A 19,244-nucleotide genomic window follows, 5' to 3' on the forward strand; every position below is an offset into this window, starting at 1 on the left:
AAGCCTTTTAGCCATTTAGGATGGGATGCTGGGGACGATTGAAGACAAAAGAAGGGGTGGCAGAGGAAGAGATGATTGGATAGCATCACCGATTCACTGGACATGAATTTGAGCAAATTCCTAGAGATAGTGGAGGATAGAGGAGCCTGGTGGGCTATTTGGGGTCGCAGAGTGGGACAGGACTTAGCATCTGAACAAGTGCCTCAAAAACGTCTCTGCCTAAAGAGCTGAGAGCAGAGAATATTCAGATTTGCCTTTTCCCTTTCTGGGGGTAATCCTTGAAGAGACCTGTCAGAAAGTTAAGATATCTTTTTTCTTTTGTTTGCATGCTAAACGTTCATTTGACGTTTGCTTAACCCTGTCCAAACAGAAATCCTGAACTTCCAGGCTAAACATGCTCCTTTCACAGTCTTCTCCATCTCATTGTAAAGGTCAGGAAGCTTGTTCAAGACAGAAACCTTGGTGCCAACTTCTCACCCTTCATAGTAGCATACAGGATTCTGTGTGATTTCTGAGGTTTCTACCTCAGAAAATATCCATCATCCTAGGAATTCTACCTTCTTTGCTACCACTCTGATGTAAGCCACAAGCACCTCCCACCTGGATTATTGATGTACTCACTTAATTGATCTCTTCTTGCTTCTCTGCCCTCATTTTAATATACTTTATTCAACAATAATTTAAACAGCGATTAAACAACAATAATTTCCCGCAGCAGTCCCCCATGTCCTTTTAAGTATAGAGCGTGTCTGTCCTCTTCTCAAAAATCTCCCCTGTCTTCTCATCTCCCTCAGAAGATGAAAATGAAGTAGGACCTTAGGGGACCTGGCCCCATTACCCCTCTCTTCTACTCTGCTCTCCTGCTCCCTCTTCTCCAGTCTTACGTCTCCTTGTGGTTCCTCAGTGAGCCCATTCCAGACCCTTACATTCTCTATTCCTTTTGCCCAGAAACTTTTACCACAGATATCCCAGTGGCTAGCATTCTCATTCCCTTAAACCTTTAATCCCATGGCACCTTACTGAGGCCTATTCTGAGTACTCTATTGAAAATTAAAACCCCTTCTCAGTTATTTTTTTTTTCCTTTTCATTTGGCATCATATAAAGACTTCCCAGTGGCACTAGTGGTAAAGGACCCACCTGTTAATGCAGGAGACATAAGAGACTCGGGTTCTGTCCCTGAGTTGGGAAGATCCCCTGGAGAAGGAAATGGCAATCCACTGCAGTATCCTTGCCTGGAATATCCCATGGACAGAGGAGCCTGGTGGGCTACAGTCCACGGGGTCACAAAAGAGTCAGACATGACTGTAGCGACTTAACACAGCACAATGTACTGTAGAGTAAATGCTTATTACCCATCTTCATCTGTTAGAATATAAGCACCCTTGCCTGGAAAATCCCATGGACAGAGGAGCATGGTAGGCTCCTACCATGTCCATGGGGTCACAAAGAGTCGGACATGACTAAGCGACTTCACTCACTCCATGAATTCAGTTAATTTTTTTTCTTATTTTCCTAATGCTTTATCTCCATGGACCTGGATCAATATCCAGTACAAAATAGAGACTCAGTAAATATTCATAAATGAATAATATTTTGGTTTTTAAAAAATATATCCAAAATGTTTCAAATTACTTACCATTAAGTTAAATTGATTTTTGAGGATGGTATTAATATATTGTGTTTAATTTATGGCATATTAGCAAACATCCCAGTTTGAGAAGGGCAGCCCTGTATAACCTATTAGGTCTAGAAGGTATCACAGGCTTTTGTTCATAATGATGGTGTTGGGTTGTCCAAAAACGGACAGCCACTTTTGATCTAGGTAAATGGTTATCTACAATACTTTACTGCAGAAAGCATGGGAGTGAATAATGTATTTTGGGAAGATTATAAGCATATTAAGGATACTATGCTTAGTAACATGACTGTCACCATGAAAAGCTTAGCAGTGTTCTCAGACCTCTTATTTCCACTTCCTCTCCTTTGGTTGCCTTTCACTGCTGTTTTGAAATTGAGCTTAAATAAAACTCTGCACATTTCTTTTTTAAAAATGTGACATAAGAATAACTTCTGCCTTGCAATAATCATCACTACATTTTCTTTGATCACTTATTATTGATAGAATTAGGCATCTTTTGATTTTTAATCTATACAGAAACTTTTAGATATGACCATCTCCGGTTTTCAGATGAAGAAACCAAAGTCCAGAGAAATTGAGTTATTGACGCTAGTCACAGTTGGCTTGTGGAAGAACCCAAAGTCTTCTTGGAAAATGTATTTTTACTATGCACTCATTGCTCAACCAAAACTGTTCTTAAGTCACCCAGAGGCCTTTTGGTTTCCAAATTGAGCACACTATCAGTATTTATGTGATCTCTCAGGGAGTTTTATACCAAATCTATACCCCATTCTAGAAATCTCTGCTATGCTACTCTCCTGGTTTTCTTAGCTTCCATGACTTATCAATACTCTTTTTAAAGTTTCTTTTTTTTTCCTCTTCATTCCTCCCATCTTTATATTCCTAAAAGGCAGGCCCATATTTCTTGTTGCTTCAGCCAACTATTCATATATGAATATGTGAGAATGCTCATATGTGAGGATTCTTTACCAAAACTTCTATCCTAATCTCCAGACTGTATATTTAGCTACTTAGTGCCAGCTTCCCCAGATGGTGCTAGAGGTAGATATTTCACATTTAACGTTGACCAGAACTGAACATGCGGCAACCCACTCCAGTATTCTTGCCAGAAAAATCCTGTGGACAGAGGAGCCTGGCGTGCTATAGTCTGTAGGATTGCAAACTTCTGAGCGAACACGCATGCAGAACTAGACACATTATTTCCTCTATCATCTACATAATTACCCAAGCCAAAAAAGTTAGGAATCAGCTTGTTTTCCTCAGTTTCCCATCTTTATAATGTTGTGATTTTCCTCCCAAATCTTTGAAGCTGTTTCTTCTCCATTCCCTAACTGAATGCTTTCTTAAGACTTTCCTTTATAGATTATTATAAAGTTTTCAAAGTGATCTCTTTCCTTAATATGCACCCCTTCAAGTTTTATCCAGAGGAATCCAGTTAACCAAATAAGATCACTTACCACCTTTACTTAAATCATGCAGTGGCTCCCCTGTACCTTTTCATATGAAGTTTAAATCTCCCATTGTAGTATATGAGGGGCATGATGACTTGGCCTGCCTACCTCTCCAACTTCATATTTTACTGCTTAATGACATGTATCCTAGGGTCCAGCCATACCAAACTCCTGGCCTTAGCCTAACTCGCCCTTTCCCATGCTAATCCTGCTGCCTGGAATTCCCTTTGGGGTTTATCCTCGTTCCTTCCAACTACCCACCCACCCAAATCTTTCTTCAGACTTCAGACTCTTTAGACTTTCTTGATGCTTCTCCTCTGAGCCCCATTAACACTGCTAACACTTCTTGTAACATTTATACTGAGTGTAAGTAGTTGTATCCCCCATTAGACTGAGAAGCTTGAAAACAAAGATTTTCTTTTCTCTGTAGCTCCCATCACTTAGTGCAAAGCCTGACATATATCTTTATTAAGTGTATGAATGAATGAAAGGAAATGACTGGTCTTTCTAGAAAAGAGAATGACATGAACAATGAATTGAATTAGAGAAACAAGGATATATGACATGAATTTGGAGTCAGACATGGGTTCAAGAACTAACTTTCACTTACTACTTTCATGAAATAGAAATGCCAGCCCTGCCTTAGTCACTGTGAAAATCAAGTGAAATATATAAGTCACCTAGGATGGGCAAGAAATTCATTCATTTGTAATACTGAATACCAATTTCTGGGGTATGCTAGTAATTAGTTATATATTAGTGGATAAAATGAACGTTACCTCTGAATTCATGGAGCTTATAGTCTAATGGCGGAGACCATTATAAGCAGCTAAACAAATAAATATATGATTACAAACACATTGTGCAGTGATGAAAGATAATTAGGTTGAGAGTAGTGGACCTACCTAGATGTGATCAAAGAAGGCCGCAGAGAAGAGACTGCCAATATAGAGCCTAAGACACAGGAGGATTTCTTTCTTCTTACCCTTTTGTAACATCTGAATTTCATACTACATGAATCTAGTCTTTACTCCCAAGTTAATTATATTGCCCTTTTAAAATAAAAGTATGTAAGGGAGCAGGAGAGTAATTGATAGGAGATATTTAAATCTACTTGTTTTGATTAATTAGAAGGAAAGGCCACTGGCCTGCTGAGAATGAGTGAGGTAGAAATCAGATAAATTATGGGGAGAGCTAAAGGTGTGAAATAGTCACTCAGGGGGATGAGCAAAGGCAAGTGAAAGGATAAACAGCAGTGTTGAAGGCCCAGTGAAAAGGGGTCCCCTAAATTTGTATTCACACCAGTCTGCTTAGTTACTCGGTTCTCCACAGCTATATTCAGCAGTGCTGGTATACAAGAAAAATTGTGAGTTTTGTCCCTAGCTACAGCTCTCCAGGATGGAGTAGCAGAAGAATAGGGGACTGAACAAATAAAGGTTCTGCCTAAAGAGTAGTTAGGTGGCAAACCACAGGGTTCACCTTAGTAGGGAATGAATTATCATCAGGCAAGTCTGATGGACTCAAAAATTGCGGCAGAGTCAAGGAAGAACATGTTACATAAAAAGGTAGTGAATAGACCATCTTTGAATGCAATACAAAATATTTCAGGACTTTTTTTTTTTTACTTCTACCAAAGAATGTTGCATAAATATTTACTAGTAAAGAAATACAGATTGAGAAAAATATTTTAAATTGAAAAATATTTTTCATAATACATTTAATTCCTGAATATGTTTACATGAATTTTTATGAAAAAGTACACTTTTTGCACCTTTTTGTAAATTTCATTTAGAAAATATTAATGTCAGAAAAAAAAAATCCTGTAATTTTAAATTAATATTTAGAGGTGGAGAAAGACTAAAATATCAATGTCTTGACCTTGGAGTTTTCCTTTATTACAGTGTAATAAGTTGCCAGCATTTCCTATGTTAGAGCAAAGTGTGATGTATAAGCTTATAGATGTCATCACTAAAGCTACTGTAAAATTTTAATGAGAATTTTCCATATTTTAGGAATAAAAGATGAACAAACCCATAACAGCATCAACATACGTGCGCTGCCTCAGTCTTGGACTAATTAGAAAGCTGTCCGATTTTATTGATCCTCAAGAAGGATGGAAGAAGTTAGCAGTCGCTATTAAAAAACCATCTGGTGATGATAGATACAATCAGTTTCACATAAGGTAACATAAAAATCTTTCTCTTTTTAAATTCTTACATCACAATTTAGAATGATTAATAGGTACAAATACTGTCTAATGCTGCAGTTCAGAAAATAAACCTCTCTCTAAGGGAGGTATAGTAATAAGTCCCCCCTCTTTTTTTTTTTTTTTTTTTTTTTGCAACTTTTGCTTCATTCTCCAATATATCAGCCAGGTCAATACTGTGATCTTGCAAATAAGTTTTTACAGTTAAATTCATGTATGACTCTCTAATTCACTTAAATGGTATATTTGGGGAATTCTTCAAATTAATGTTTTAAAGTTGCTTGTGCATGTATACATCTGTAAATCGACTTCTTAGTTCTTACCCTGGATTTTTCAACACGATCTTCAGAAAAATTCCATTCTATTTGTCTCTACTTAATTCAGTGTGAGATATAAGTACAAATTTTGTTTTTGTCAGTTATTTCAGCCCAAACTCATGTCAAAATATGTTTCTGGAAGCAAAGGGAAATAAATTTATTTGTGACTTTCAGCATTACCCTGAAAAAAAATCTGAAACCTTAGTTTTCATATTAGTCCTTCCAGGAAATGTTTTCTCATGTGAAGGATGAGCATCTTAAATTATTTGGAGGAAGCTTTTTATAGACAGTTTGTTGATATTAACTTAAAGACCTTGGGAGAAGGGACTTCCGTGGTGGTCCAGTGGTTAAGAATCTGCCTTCCAAAGCAGGGGACGTGGGTTTGATCCCTGGTCGGGGAACTAAGATGACACATACCAGGCATGGGTAGTTAAGCACGTGTGCAGCAACTGCTAAGCTCATGTGCTCTAGAGCCCGTTTACTGCAACTGGGGAAGCCTGAGCACCGCGATACAGCACAGCCAAAAAACAAAAAAAACGCTGAAAGCATAGTTGAGGGAATGAGGAGAAAAGACTCTTGTTTACAGAATAATGGCAGCAAATATTGAAAGAATGAGAGAACTAAAAAATTACCAATTTACAACTACCAGTGAGTAATTGATTATGGAGGGCTCATCAGTGAGTGCTGAAACCCCAAGGCAAAAGGGTGTTGATGAACAAGATACCCACACGATTTCAAAGTATATGCCACAGATGATTTATGAATTGCAAAGGGGAAAGGTGCTTTTGCAGAGAAAAAATCTGCAGTACACCTCCTTAACCAAGTAATCCAGCTGGTGTCATCAGTATTGGTACAGACTGCCATTATGTGCCCCCGATGTGATGCAGTGTAAAGGACACATTGTCATCTAAGTAATGTTCTTACCAACAGTTTTCCATCTGAATTTAATCATGAGAGATTCGTCGGACAAATCTAGACTGTGAGAGTTCTACTACACATCTGGTCTAAGTTCTGTAGAGTGAGCACACAGACACAGGGATGAAGAGGGAGAGGGCGAAAGCATAAACACAGTTAAACATTACCTGGTAATTCGGTGAATCTAGATGGTTGCTCATGGTATTTTCCTTTCAACTTTTCTGTAGGTTTGAAATTTTTTTAAATAAACAAATTTTCAGGAAAAAACAGGGAGAGCTAAGTTTTTTAGGTTTTTAATAAATGCTGGAGAGGGTGTGGAGAAAAGGGAACCCTCTTCCACTGTTGGTGGGAATGCAAACTAGTACAGCCACTATGGAGAACAGTGTGGAGATTCCTTAAAAAACTGGAAATAGACCTGCCTTATGATCCAGCAATCCCACTGCTGGGCATACACACTGAGGAAACCAGAAGGGAAAGAGACACGAGTACCCCAATGTTCATCGCAGCACTGTTTATAATAGCCAGGACATGGAAGCAACCTAGATGTCCATCAGCAGATGAATGGATAAGAAAGCAGTGGTACATATACACAATGGAGTATTACTCAGCCATTAAAAGAATACATTTGAATCAGTTCTAATGAGGTGGATGAAACTGGAGCCTATTATACAGAGTGAAGTAAGCCAGAAAGAAAAACACCAATACAGTATACTAACGCATATATATGGAATTTAGAAAGATGGTAACAATAACCCTGTGTACGAGACAGCAAAACAGACACTGATGTATAGAACAGTCTTATGGACTCTGTGGGAGAGGGAGAGGGTGGGAAGATTTGGGAGAATGGCATTGAAACATGTAAAATATCATGTATGAAATGAGTTGCCAGTCCAGGTTCGATGCACGATACTGGATGCTTGGGGCTGGTGCACTGGGACGACCCAGAGGGATGGTGTGGGGAGGGAGGAGGGAGGAGGGTTCAGGATGGGGAACACATGTATACCTGTGGCGGATTCATTTTGATATTTGGCAAAACTAATACAGTTATGTAAAGTCTAAAAATAAAATTAAATTAAAATAAATAAATAAATAAATAAATATTACTTTCAAAACTATTGATAGTTTTTTTCTTTTTTCTTTATGTTTTTTTAACTTTTACAATGTTGTGTTGGTTTCTGCCATACAACGCAAATCAGTTGTAATTATACATATATCCCCTCCCTTTTGAGCCTCCCTTCCTTTCCCCCATCCCTCCTCTCTAGGTCATCACAGAGTGCCAGACTGGGCTCCCTATGTTATACAGCAACTTCTCACCAACTATATATAAAGAAATTTTTCATGAAAACCTGATCTGTTTTTCCCTCAGTTGAAATGGAATATAGTTAAGATCCAAGGAATAATTCTCCAAGTGTATGTATTTTCTATTTCTTTAAGCAGCCTGCTTTATTAAACATCATATGGCTAACAGTGTTAATAAGTCATGTAGGGAACTAGTATAGCTTAGTATGTTGAGAGTACACCTGTGTGTTCAGTGAGAGATCAGTTTGAATCTCAGTTTGTATACAAGTTTATTGGCTGTGTGACTGTGGACTGCTTACCTCTCATGCTTTCTCTTTAGTCCATTAGCATGATATTCACAGTGTCTTTGAGAATTATATGAGTTCATGTTTTGCATCCTGTAGCCGACTGTAAATACTCAGTGTCTGTCAACTTATCATCACCTTCAGCATCTTTTCTTCCTTCTGCCTGTCTTTCCTGTTCTCTGTAATTCTTGCTGACTCTCTTTCTGCCCCTTTCTTTTTTAATCATAGGAAGTGCTGTGGACAAGAGGGGGATTGAGGGGAATAATACCTGCTGCTGCTGCTAAGTCGCTTCAGTCATGTCCAACTCTGTGAGACCCCATAGACGGCAGCCCACCAGGCTCCCCCGTCCCTGGGATTCTCCAGGCAAGAACACTGGAGTGGGTTGCCATTTCCTTCTCCAATGCATGAAAGTGAAAAGTGAAAGCGAAGTCGCTCAGTCGGGCCCGACTCTTCGCGACCCCATGGACTGCAGCCTACCAGGCTCCTCTATCCATGGGATTTTCCAGGGAAGAGTACTGGAAAATACTTAAGTGTTAACTCTGCTTACATACTAATCTTATTTCTCTGTTACTTGCTTTAAGGAGATTTGAAGCATTACTGCAAATTGGAAAAAGCCCCACGTGTGAGTTACTGTTTGACTGGGGCACCACAAATTGCACAGTTGGTGATCTTGTGGATATTTTGGTCCAAAATGAGTTTTTTGCCCCTGCAAGTCTTTTGCTCCCAGGTAAACTGAGTGTGTCTACGATATCAGTAACTAGGATGGAAAGACAAGTGACAGAAATAGGAATGTTTCTTCTCTTACTTTTTTATCAGAGTAGATGAACCTTACCTTTAAGATTCTTCATTCTTTCAACTCTCCCCAACTCTTTAACAAGCACCCCAGATGCTGCAAACTTGCTGCTGAGAAAATCCTGAAGCTGGTAAGACTTCAGGATTCAGTCTAAACATGCAGTTAAAGTCAGGTAGCTTTATGCCAATAGGAAGTTTAGAATGATGAGAAAAAGCTCTTGCTTTTTTTCATCCTCAACTTCCACCCTGATGGGACTCTGATTTCTTACATTGTGTTCCTGTGGGTTAGTGTCTGGTTGCCTTCCTTCCCCATCAACTACTTTTTCCCTTTGATGCTATTTACACCAGTAATTCTTACCCTTCAGAAGGCATAAGAATCACCTGGAGTTCTTGATAAGCATGTAACTTCCCAGGCTTTACTCCAGATCTCATTATCAGAATTCTTGAATAAAGTTCAAGGTCAGTGTGTTAAAACAGGTACCTCAGTGCTTCTGCTGCAAGTGACTTACAGGCCACTTTTTGGAAACACTGCCTTGCCCATCCTTATCCAAATTTACAAATTCTTACTAGGTAAATTCTCATGAGTGCTATGAAAATAGGGGGCTAATGGGCAGAAACCGGAATGATGTTAAGTAAATTGAGTTCCTAATTTAACTTTTTCACGAACACTTCTTCTTATGTAACAACAACTTGTGTCTTATTTCACTTGTTAGATGCTGTACCCAAAAATGTTAATACACTGCCTTCTAAAGTCACTGTAGCAGTTCAGCAGAAACCAAAGCCCCTCTGTGGCAAAGACAGGACATCTGTGATATCTGATGAGAATCTTGAACAAAACTATGTGCTACCTGACTCCTCAAGTCCAGAAAATACAAGTTTAGAATTTAGTGATACACGTAAGTAATATTTGACATGCTTTCTGCTAGTGAGTTTGTCATAAGACCATCACTGCTTTAAAATAAAGCTCTCCTTTTGTTTATTTACTCTGGCAATAGCTCTTCTGTGGTCTTGTTTTCCTCCTGATTTATTAGGCAGTGTCTTCATTGTTTTAGTGTTACAGGTGAGTAGATGTAATAGGACATAAGAACAACCACAGAAGCTGTGAAAAAAAAAAGAAATAAATATTTACGCAGTTTGAAAGGATCATTTTATAAAGAAAGTAAGTGACTAGAGTTTAAATATTTGCATAGGTATGAAATATCCAAATTGAGAAAATACTGGAATTATGAAAATAATTTCTTTTTTACTGAAGCACTCTTTTTCTTATTCTATTGACATTACAGGTTTTCACAGTTTTTCATTTTTTGAATTGAAGGATGTCACAAATAACTTTGATGAACGGCCCATTTCTGTTGGTGGTAACAAAATGGGAGAAGGAGGGTTTGGAGTTGTGTATAAAGGCTACGTGAACAACAGGACTGTAGCAGTGAAGAAGCTTGCAGCAGTAAGTTATATTTTCTGGAAGAGAAAAAATTACAGGAAGAGTTGTTTCCTAGTGTGCTGTATGTGAGTGAGTGAAAGTTGCTCAGTCGTGTCCAACTCCTTGCGACCCCATGGACTGTATAGTTCATGGAATTCTCCAGACCAGAATACTGGAGTGGGTAGCCTTTCCCTTCTCCAGGAGATCTTCCCAACCCAGGAATCAAACCAGGGTTTCCTGCACTGCAGGCGGATTCTTTACGAACTGAGCTATGAGGGAATAATAAATATTAAATTAATCTTTAGGAAACATTATTTCATTGTGTATTTTCTCTCAGTAAACATCATTCTAAATTGGCAGTTCTTAACATTTAAAACTTTGTTGAAAGCTACAGACACTATCTCTACAAGAATGTAGTTATATTCACATACATACAATTATACACATAATTTGGGGAGATTCATAAAATAGAGAAGCTGAATTCTACACAGTGCTCCATGTAGAATCAATATTAAAACATTAAGATTATAAGAAAACTTTATAAAAATATCTTCCTTATTTACTTTTCTCATTTAAAAATAAAGTTTAGAAAATATTGCAATAAAAATTTTAAAAATTCTCATCTGCACCCTTTGTTCGCATTTCTATTAGAATATCTTATATTTTAAATCTATTGTTTATCCTAAAATATTAATACAATGCATTTTTTATAATAAAGATTCTTTGTCATATATGTTGCAAATACTTTTGCACATCTTGTTTTTCTTTTTGCCTTCAAAATTGCTTATGTTTTCTAACACACTGAATTTTTTTTCAGAATGTTTATACAGTAAAATCTCTTATTATTTCATTTTGTTCCCAAAATGAATCACTGAAGTATATGTAGTTACATGAGTTATATGGTTTTCTTCCTTCTAGTTAACCAGCCATGAGACCTTGAGCAAATCACTAATATTTTTAGTTCTCAGTTGTTTATAAAATGGGGAGAATGATGACTTACATATTTTTAAAAAAGCAGGATCTGACAGATGATATCTTGTATCCCTTGTAGCTTTAGGAGCCTCTGGGTATTGTATGGTATTATATTGTATATTATTTTATATTTTTAGATGGTTGACATTAGTACTGAAGAACTGAAACAACAATTTGATCAAGAAATAAAAGTAATGGCAAAGTAAGTTAATTTGGCAGTATGGTACCATGGAAGAGAGCAGGACAAGAAAGGACCTATTTCTTACCCAGAGTGTGCCATGAACCGGTGATATTTTCAAATATAGGCTTAAATAGTTTAACGAACTTGACAGAACTTTGACTCTACAATTCTGTGGCTACATATACTCACTCATATGTGTGTAGATTAAACAGCAGTTGTTATTCTAAATCATGGCAATATTATATGGAATTTCAACTATCTAGATAGTTGATAATGGAACTATGATTCCATTATCATGTTTTCTGTTCCCAAAATTTATGAGAGGTAAATTATAGTATATATATGCATGTGTGTATAAATGCATATTTATATATTAATATATACATGGCAAATAGTCCATTTGATATGTTAACACCATAAACCAGGGAAGTGTTATATGCAAGAATGTTTAGAAGCCATTGACTCAGTATGTTTGAAAATTGTCAGAAAGAGAAGGAAAAACAAATTGGGAAATTTATTCTAATAATTATAGTGATTGATGCTTGAGTATATGTTGTTGTGCAGTCGCCAAATTGTGTCTGACTCTTTGTGACCTCATGAACTGCAGCACACCAGGCTTCCCTGTCCTTCACTATCTCCCTGAATTTGCTCAAACTCATGTGCTTTGCATTAGTGATGCCATCCAACCATCTCAACCTCTTGCCCTCTTCTCCTCTTGCCCCTAATCTTTCCTAGATCAGGGTCTTTTCCAGTGAGTCAGCTCTTCACATTAGGTGGCCAAATATTGGAGCTTCAGCTTCAGCATCAGTCCTTCCAATGAATATTCAGGGTTCATTTCCTTTAGGATGGACTGGCTTGATCTCCTTGCTTGATCTCCTTCAAGGGACTTTCAAGAGTCTTCTCCAGCACCACAGTTTGAAAGCATCAATTCTTCAGCACTCAGCCTTATTTATAGTTCAACTCTCACATCCATACATGATTACTGGAAAAACCATAACTTTGACTATACAGAGCTTTGTCAGCAAAGTGATGTCTCTGCTTTTTAATATGCTGTCTAGGTTTGTCATAGCTTTCCTTCCAAGAAGTGAGCATCTTTTAATTTCATGGCTTCAGTCACCGTCCACAGTGATTTTGGAGCCCAAGAAAATGAAGTTTGTCACTGTTTCCATTGTTTCCCCATCTATTTGCCATGAAGTGATGGGACCAGATGCCATAATCTTAGTTTTTTTAATGTTGAATTTTAAGCCAGCTTTTTTACTCTCCTCTTTTTCACCTTCTATACAATAGACCAAAAACTGTAATGCATTAACCATTGTTATAACCACAATTGTTGTAACAACCCCCATACACACACTTTTTTTTTTTCCCACTGAGATACAGAAACATTAAATAACTTCATCCAAGGTCACTTAAACATAAATATGTGGGTTTCAAATCCAGATCTGTCTAACTCCAGAACTTGCAATTTTGAAATAAATCCTTAATAGTATTTATCAATTTATTCTCATTAGACCCATTGCTATAAATCGCCAATTCTAGTTGCTTAACTTCAAGAAAGAAAGAGTAGATTGAAATTAATTTTTTCAGTAAAAATAATGTACATTGAAGAAAATAAAAAGATTGTCCAGGATTTGTTCTTTCTACCCCTACCTCCACTCTCCAGTCCTAAAAGTAACTTGTTCAAAATAGATAATCTGGAAAATACAGGAACATTTTCATCCCTTGAATATATCACTCAGAGATGACCATTGCTAGTATTTTGTACTTGCTTCATGATGAGTGTGTGGCATTTTTCCATGTTGAAACATTTAATATTAATTGCATAGCATTCCAGCATATATACAAATGTTTTATTTAACCATTACCCTTCCATATTTGTTTCTAATTTTCAGTATTACAAATTAAAACGTCTTAAAATCTCTTTGTACATAAATATTTAAGTGCAACTCTGCCTTTTTCATCAGGAGACAGTCCTGGAAGAATTACTGGTTCTGAATGCACGAACTTTTTAAAGACTTTCTGAGTATTTGTCTAAATGACTTTGTAGTTGTTATAATAATTTGGTGGCTCAGATGGTAAAGAATCTGCCTGCAATGCAGGAGACCCAGGTTCAGTCCCAGGGTCCAGAAGATCTCCTGGAGAAGGGCATGGCAATCCACTCCAGTATTCTTGCCTGGAGAATCCCCATGGATGGAGCAACCTGGTGGACTACAGTCCATAGGGCCACAAAGAGTCAGACACGACTGAGTGACTTTCACTTCACATACTTCTACCAGCAGTTTATTGCAATTTCACAACTGCTACCACACTACCATTAAATATTATTGCTGTTTTTTTAAAATAAGTGTCAATCTCTGGCCCTTACTAGCAGAATAATCTCAGCTAAATTTCTTGTCTGTTTTCTCATCTGTAAAATGGGATAATTATTTTAATAATGAAATGTTTCACTAAGTTATTTTAAGGGTTAAGTAAAACAAAGCAGGTAAATCAAGTACCCCATGCCTTTTTAGTATAAACTCAGAAAATGTTACCTACTCATTTTTAAAGTGTGCCAATTTGGTGGAAAATGGAATACTTGCTGTTTTAATTTGCACTTCATAGAATATATTCTGGGCTCTCGTATTTGTTGCTGTTTAGTCACTAAGTCCTGTCTGACTCTTTTGTGACCCCCATAAACTGTAGCCTACCAGGCTCCTTTGTCCAGGGGATTCTCCAGGCAAAAATTACTGGAGTGGGCTGACGTTTGCTTCTTCAGGGGATCTTCCCAGCCTAGGGATCGAACCTGCATCTCCTGCCTGGTAGGCTGATTCTTTACCACTGAGCCACCAGGGAAGCCAGAGGGCTCTCATATATATTTGCTCATTTAATTCTCACAGCATTTATGTTACATAATAGGCATTATTACCCACATTTATCAGGGAAAGTTGCTGAGGCTCAGTGAGTCTGTTAACTTGTAAAAGGTCACATTTCCAGGAGGTGGCAGAGCTGTACTTTAAACTTAGGACTTTGAGCTCAGATTTCTTTGTACTTACTGTACCATAGATGCCTGCAGTTTTGTTATACTTCAGCTTTATTTAGTCTTATTAGTCTCAAGTATGTAAAAAAACTCAGTTCAGTTCAGTTCAGTTCAGTCACTCAGTCGTGTTCAACTCTTTGTGACCCCATGAATTGCAGCACGCCAGGCCTCCCTGTCCATCACCAACTCCCAGAGTTCACTCAAACTCATGTCCATCAAGTCGGTGATGCCATCCAGCCATCGCATCCTCTGTCATCCCCTTCTCCTCCTGCCCCCAATCCCTCCCAGCCTCAGAGTCATTTCGAATGAGTCAGCTCTTCGCATGAGGTGGCCAAAGTACTGGAGTTTCAGCTTTAGCATCACTCCTTCCAAAGAAATCCCAGGACTGATCTCCTTCAGAATGGACTGGTTGGATCTCCTTGCAGTCCAAGGGACTCTCAAGAGTCTTCTCCAACACCACAGTTCAAAAGCATCAATTCTTCGGTGCTCATCCTTCTTCACAGTCCAACTCTATTGCATAAAGTTATTTCTTTCTCTTTTTTCTTTTAAAGCTCTAAATTGAATAACATAACCTTCAGGTAAATATGTGTATATATCATAATAATTTTGAATGGAAAATTATTTGCCACAGGTGTCAACATGAAAACTTAGTAGAATTACTTGGTTTCTCAAGTGATGGAGATGACCTCTGCTTAGTATATGTTTACATGCCCAATGGTTCATTGCTGGACAGACTGTCGTGCTTGGTAAGATGTTTTTTTATTAGGTTGTTTGGCTTCCTGTTTCTGTGTTGGATTCTAATATTTTCTCTGTGACAGAATATTTTAAATCTATTTAAATCTTTTAAAATCTATTAATATCTTTCCTAGTTTGTGAAAACTATACAGTTGTTATTTAAACAATTGGAATTCCCTTTCTATCAGATGATAATCTAAAATGTAAAATTATCAGTCAAGGCTAGACTTTGAAGATGCTCTCATATATTTTTATTGTTTGATAAGAAATGCTAACTTCCATTTGATCTTATTTAGCTATTATTGTTTAACAGCTTAAAAATTGGTAGTTCTAAATTCTTAGCAATGTAATAATATGGTCAGTAGCTGCTTAGAAGAAATGTTCTGTTATATATTTTCTATAGATTTTTTTAATTCTCCTCTTTTATTTTTAATTGGTTTGTTTCTTACTTCATAAGGATGGTACTCCCCCACTCTCTTGGTACATGAGATGCAAGATTGCCCAGGGTGCAGCTAATGGCCTCAGTTATTTACATGAAAACCATCATATTCATAGAGATATTAAAAGGTAAATGCCGCCTTTAAAAAGCTTTTGGAGAACTGTTAAAGAATAATTTTCTTTCACTGTTCCTTTTCAGTAGTGACATGAACTTCTTAACTTGAAACATGCCATGAAAGCTTGTCTCACTAAGGACGTCTATAATCTCCCTTATTTCAACCCAGTGACCTATTTCTAGTACTCATCCTAAGTAACCTGTGTTTTTTTTTTTGTTTGTTTTTCACAGTATGTTATTCTGTTCTTCTTGTCAGAATTATTTTCTTATTTTCTGGATCATCACTCTTTTTTGAATCACTTTCATTCTTCATGAGTACATTTCAGTTATCTTCCTTGTTATGTATTTATTTAGTTAACAAATATTAATTGAGCATCCACTGTACGACAGGTACTGTAGATGGTATAGTTAGCAACAGTAGCATTTGTAGCATGTCAGCAATCAGATAATCACAAAATAATAGTAGAACTTTAGTGTATAGTCTATACAATTAATATAAAAAAAGGTTCCCTGAGAAAATTATACTTAAGCAGAGATCCAAAGAATGAACAAGACATGAGTGAGCACAATTTGAGGACATCTATAGAATATGGAGAAGGCAATGGCACCCCACTCCAGTACTCTTGCCTGGAAAATCCCATGGATGGAGGAGCCTGGTAGTCTGCAGTCCATGGGATCACTAAGAGTCGGACACGACTGAGCGACTTCACTCTTACTTTTCCCTTTCATGCATTGGAGAAGGAAATGGCAACCCACTCCAGTGTTCTTGCCTGGAGAATCCCAGGGATGGGGGAGCCTCGTGAGCTCCTGACTATGGGGTCACACAGAGTTGGACAGGACTGAAGTGACTTAGCAGCAGCATAGAATATGGGAAAGAGTATTCTAGGAATAAGGAAGCACATTTGTGAGACCAGTGTTCAGATGAACATGATGGATTACAGGAGGTGAAATAAATGACTGAAGTGCAGAAATTGAAGGAGTGATTGATAGATAAGATAAAATTATAAGGTAGGCAGAGAGCTAAGCCCTGTGTAGGACCTAATAGACCAAGATAAGAGCTTTAATTTTATCATAAGTATAATCAAATGATATTGAATAATTATAAGGAGGAATGTGGCATCATAGTTAAGTTTTGAGAAGATCACTTTGATGAGTATAGAGACTCATTTGTAAGAAAGGGTAGCTTGGAGCCTGTCATAGAAGATTTGGTGGTAACAGTTTATATGAAGAAATGTGAACAGATTCTTGCTTTCTCTTGGCTGCAGGATGGGTGGGTGGCATTCAGGGAGAGGAACATGTCAGGAAGGACAGCAGGATTTATGGCTTCCAGAACCGCATTCTGGAATGATTGTGGCATGATTCATTTACAGAGAAAGCACTGAAAAAGGACAAGATTGGGAATGGAAAATGTGAGTTCTCTTTTGTACATGTTGTGTTATGCTAAGTCACTTCAGTCGTTTCCGACTCTGTGCGACCCCATAGACGGCAGCCCACCAGGCTCCCCCGTCCCTGGGATTCTCCAGGCAAGAACACTGGAGTGGGCTGCCATTTGCTTCTCCAATGCATGAAAGTGAAAAGTGAAAGTGAAGTCGCTCAGTCATGTCCGACTCTTAGCGACCCCATGGATTGCAGCCTAACAGGCTCCTCCGTCCATGGGATTTTCCAAGCAAGAGTACTGGAGTGGGGTGCCATTGCCTTCTCCGACATGTTGTGTTAGAGGTTCCTTTAAAATACAGAAGTGGGTAGAGATGTTAATCAGTGTGACATACATGTTGGAGCTGAAAGAAGTCTGAGCTGAAGATATCAATTTCTGTGTTACTTATGTGTAGGTTGAAGAGCTACCATATAGTTACCTTAACTTTAAGAAAGATAGATAGGAAAAGGTTACAAGATTTAGCCCTGAGGAACTTTAAGACTTAATGGCCAAGTAGAACAAAATGAGTCTAAAAAGGAATCCAAGAACGTATGCAAGGAAGCTGAAAACCAGGAGAGTGTGGTATCCCTGAGAACAAAGAAAGAGAGTTGCCTGAGAAGAATTAGTCCAAATTTCCAGTTGCTTTTTGGAAGTCAGAATGAAGACTGAAAAATGACACATTTTAAAACACATTTAAATGAGGCATTTGATTAGTGCCATGAAGGTCATTAATGACTTTTGGGAAATCTATTTCCATGTAGTAATTGGGTCGGAATTCAGATGGTAGTTTCATGAAAAGATGGGCTCGATAAAGGACAGAAATGGTATGGACCTAATAGAAGCAGAAGATATTAAGAAGAGGTGGCAAGAATACACAGAAGAAATGTACAAAAATGAGCTTCACAACCCAGATAATCATGATGGTATGATCACTCACCTAGAGCCAGACATCCTGGAATGTGAAGTCAAGTGGGCCTTAGAAAGCATCACTACGAACAAAGCCAGTGGAGGTGATGGAATTCCAGTTGAGCTATTTCAAATCCTGAAAGATGATGCTGTGAAAGTACTGCACTCAATATGCCAGAAAATTTGGAAAACTCAGCAGTGGCCACAGGACTGGAAAAGGTCAGTTTTCATTCCAATCCCAAAGAAAGGCAATGCCAAAGAATGCTCAAAGTACCACACAATTGCACTCATCTCACATGCTAGTAAAATAATGCTCAAAATTCTCCAAGCCAGGCTTCAGCAATATGTGAACCGTGAAATTTCAGATGTTCAAGCTGGTTTTAGAAAAGGCAGAGGAACCAGAGATCAAATTGCCAACATCCGCTGGATCATGGAAAAAGCAAGAGAGTTCCAGAAAAACATCTATTTCTGCTTTATTGACTATGCCAAAGCCTTTGACTGTGTGGATCACAATAAACTGTGGGAAATTCTTCAAGAGATGGGAATACCAGACCACCTGACCTGCCTCTTGAGAAACCTATATGCAGGTCAGGAAGCAACAGTTATGGGGCAACAGTTAGTACTGGACATGGAACAACAGACTGGTTCCAAATAGGAAAAGGAGTATGTCAAGGCTGTGTATTGTCATCCTGCTTATTTAACTTGTATGCAGAGTACATCATGAGAAACGCTGGGCTGGATGAAGCACAAGCTGGAATGAAGGTTGCTGGGAGAAATATCAATAACGTCAGCTATACAGATGACACCACCCTTATGGCAGAACCTGAAGAGGAACTAAAAAGCCTCTTGAAAATGAAAGAGGAGAGTGAAAAAGTTGGATTAAAGCTCAACATTCAGAAAAGCGAAGATCATGGCATCCAGTCCCATCACTTCATGGGAAATAGATGGGGAAACAGTGGAAACAGTGGAAACAGTGTCAGACTTTCTTTGGGGGCGCTCCAAAATCACTGCAGATGGTGACTGCAGCCATGAAATTAAAAGATGCTTGCTCCTTGGAAGGAAAGTTATGACCAACCTAGACAGCATATTGAAAAGCAGAGATATTACTTTGCCAACAAAGGTCCGTCTAGTCAAGGCTATGGT

At 38.0% G+C, this 19,244-nt stretch overlaps 1 protein-coding gene across 6 annotated transcripts in view; it reads left to right on the forward strand.

Moving 5' to 3' along the window:
* The window catches only part of IRAK4 (interleukin 1 receptor associated kinase 4), a 29,221-nt gene that overhangs the window by 671 nt on the left and 9,306 nt on the right, over positions 1-19,244 (forward strand). For 4 of the 6 annotated variants that reach the window (XM_006042620.4, XM_006042619.4, XM_006042622.4 and 1 more), the window contains exons 2-8: positions 5,104-5,273; positions 8,694-8,839; positions 9,618-9,800; positions 10,188-10,348; positions 11,434-11,498; positions 15,125-15,239; positions 15,686-15,795. In XM_006042620.4, the coding sequence (XP_006042682.1) occupies positions 5,113-5,273; positions 8,694-8,839; positions 9,618-9,800; positions 10,188-10,348; positions 11,434-11,498; positions 15,125-15,239; positions 15,686-15,795 (941 nt within the window). In that variant the 5' untranslated portion in view covers positions 5,104-5,112. Of the gene's footprint in view, positions 1-5,103; positions 5,274-8,693; positions 8,840-9,617; positions 9,801-10,187; positions 10,349-11,433; positions 11,499-15,124; positions 15,240-15,685; positions 15,796-19,244 lie in introns of those variants that run through there. The other 2 variants (XM_045165452.1, XM_025284012.3) reach the window with 2 other exon arrangements.

Source organism: Bubalus bubalis, chromosome 4 (assembly GCF_019923935.1).
Source record: "Bubalus bubalis isolate 160015118507 breed Murrah chromosome 4, NDDB_SH_1, whole genome shotgun sequence".
Lineage (NCBI taxonomy): Eukaryota > Metazoa > Chordata > Mammalia > Artiodactyla > Bovidae > Bubalus > Bubalus bubalis.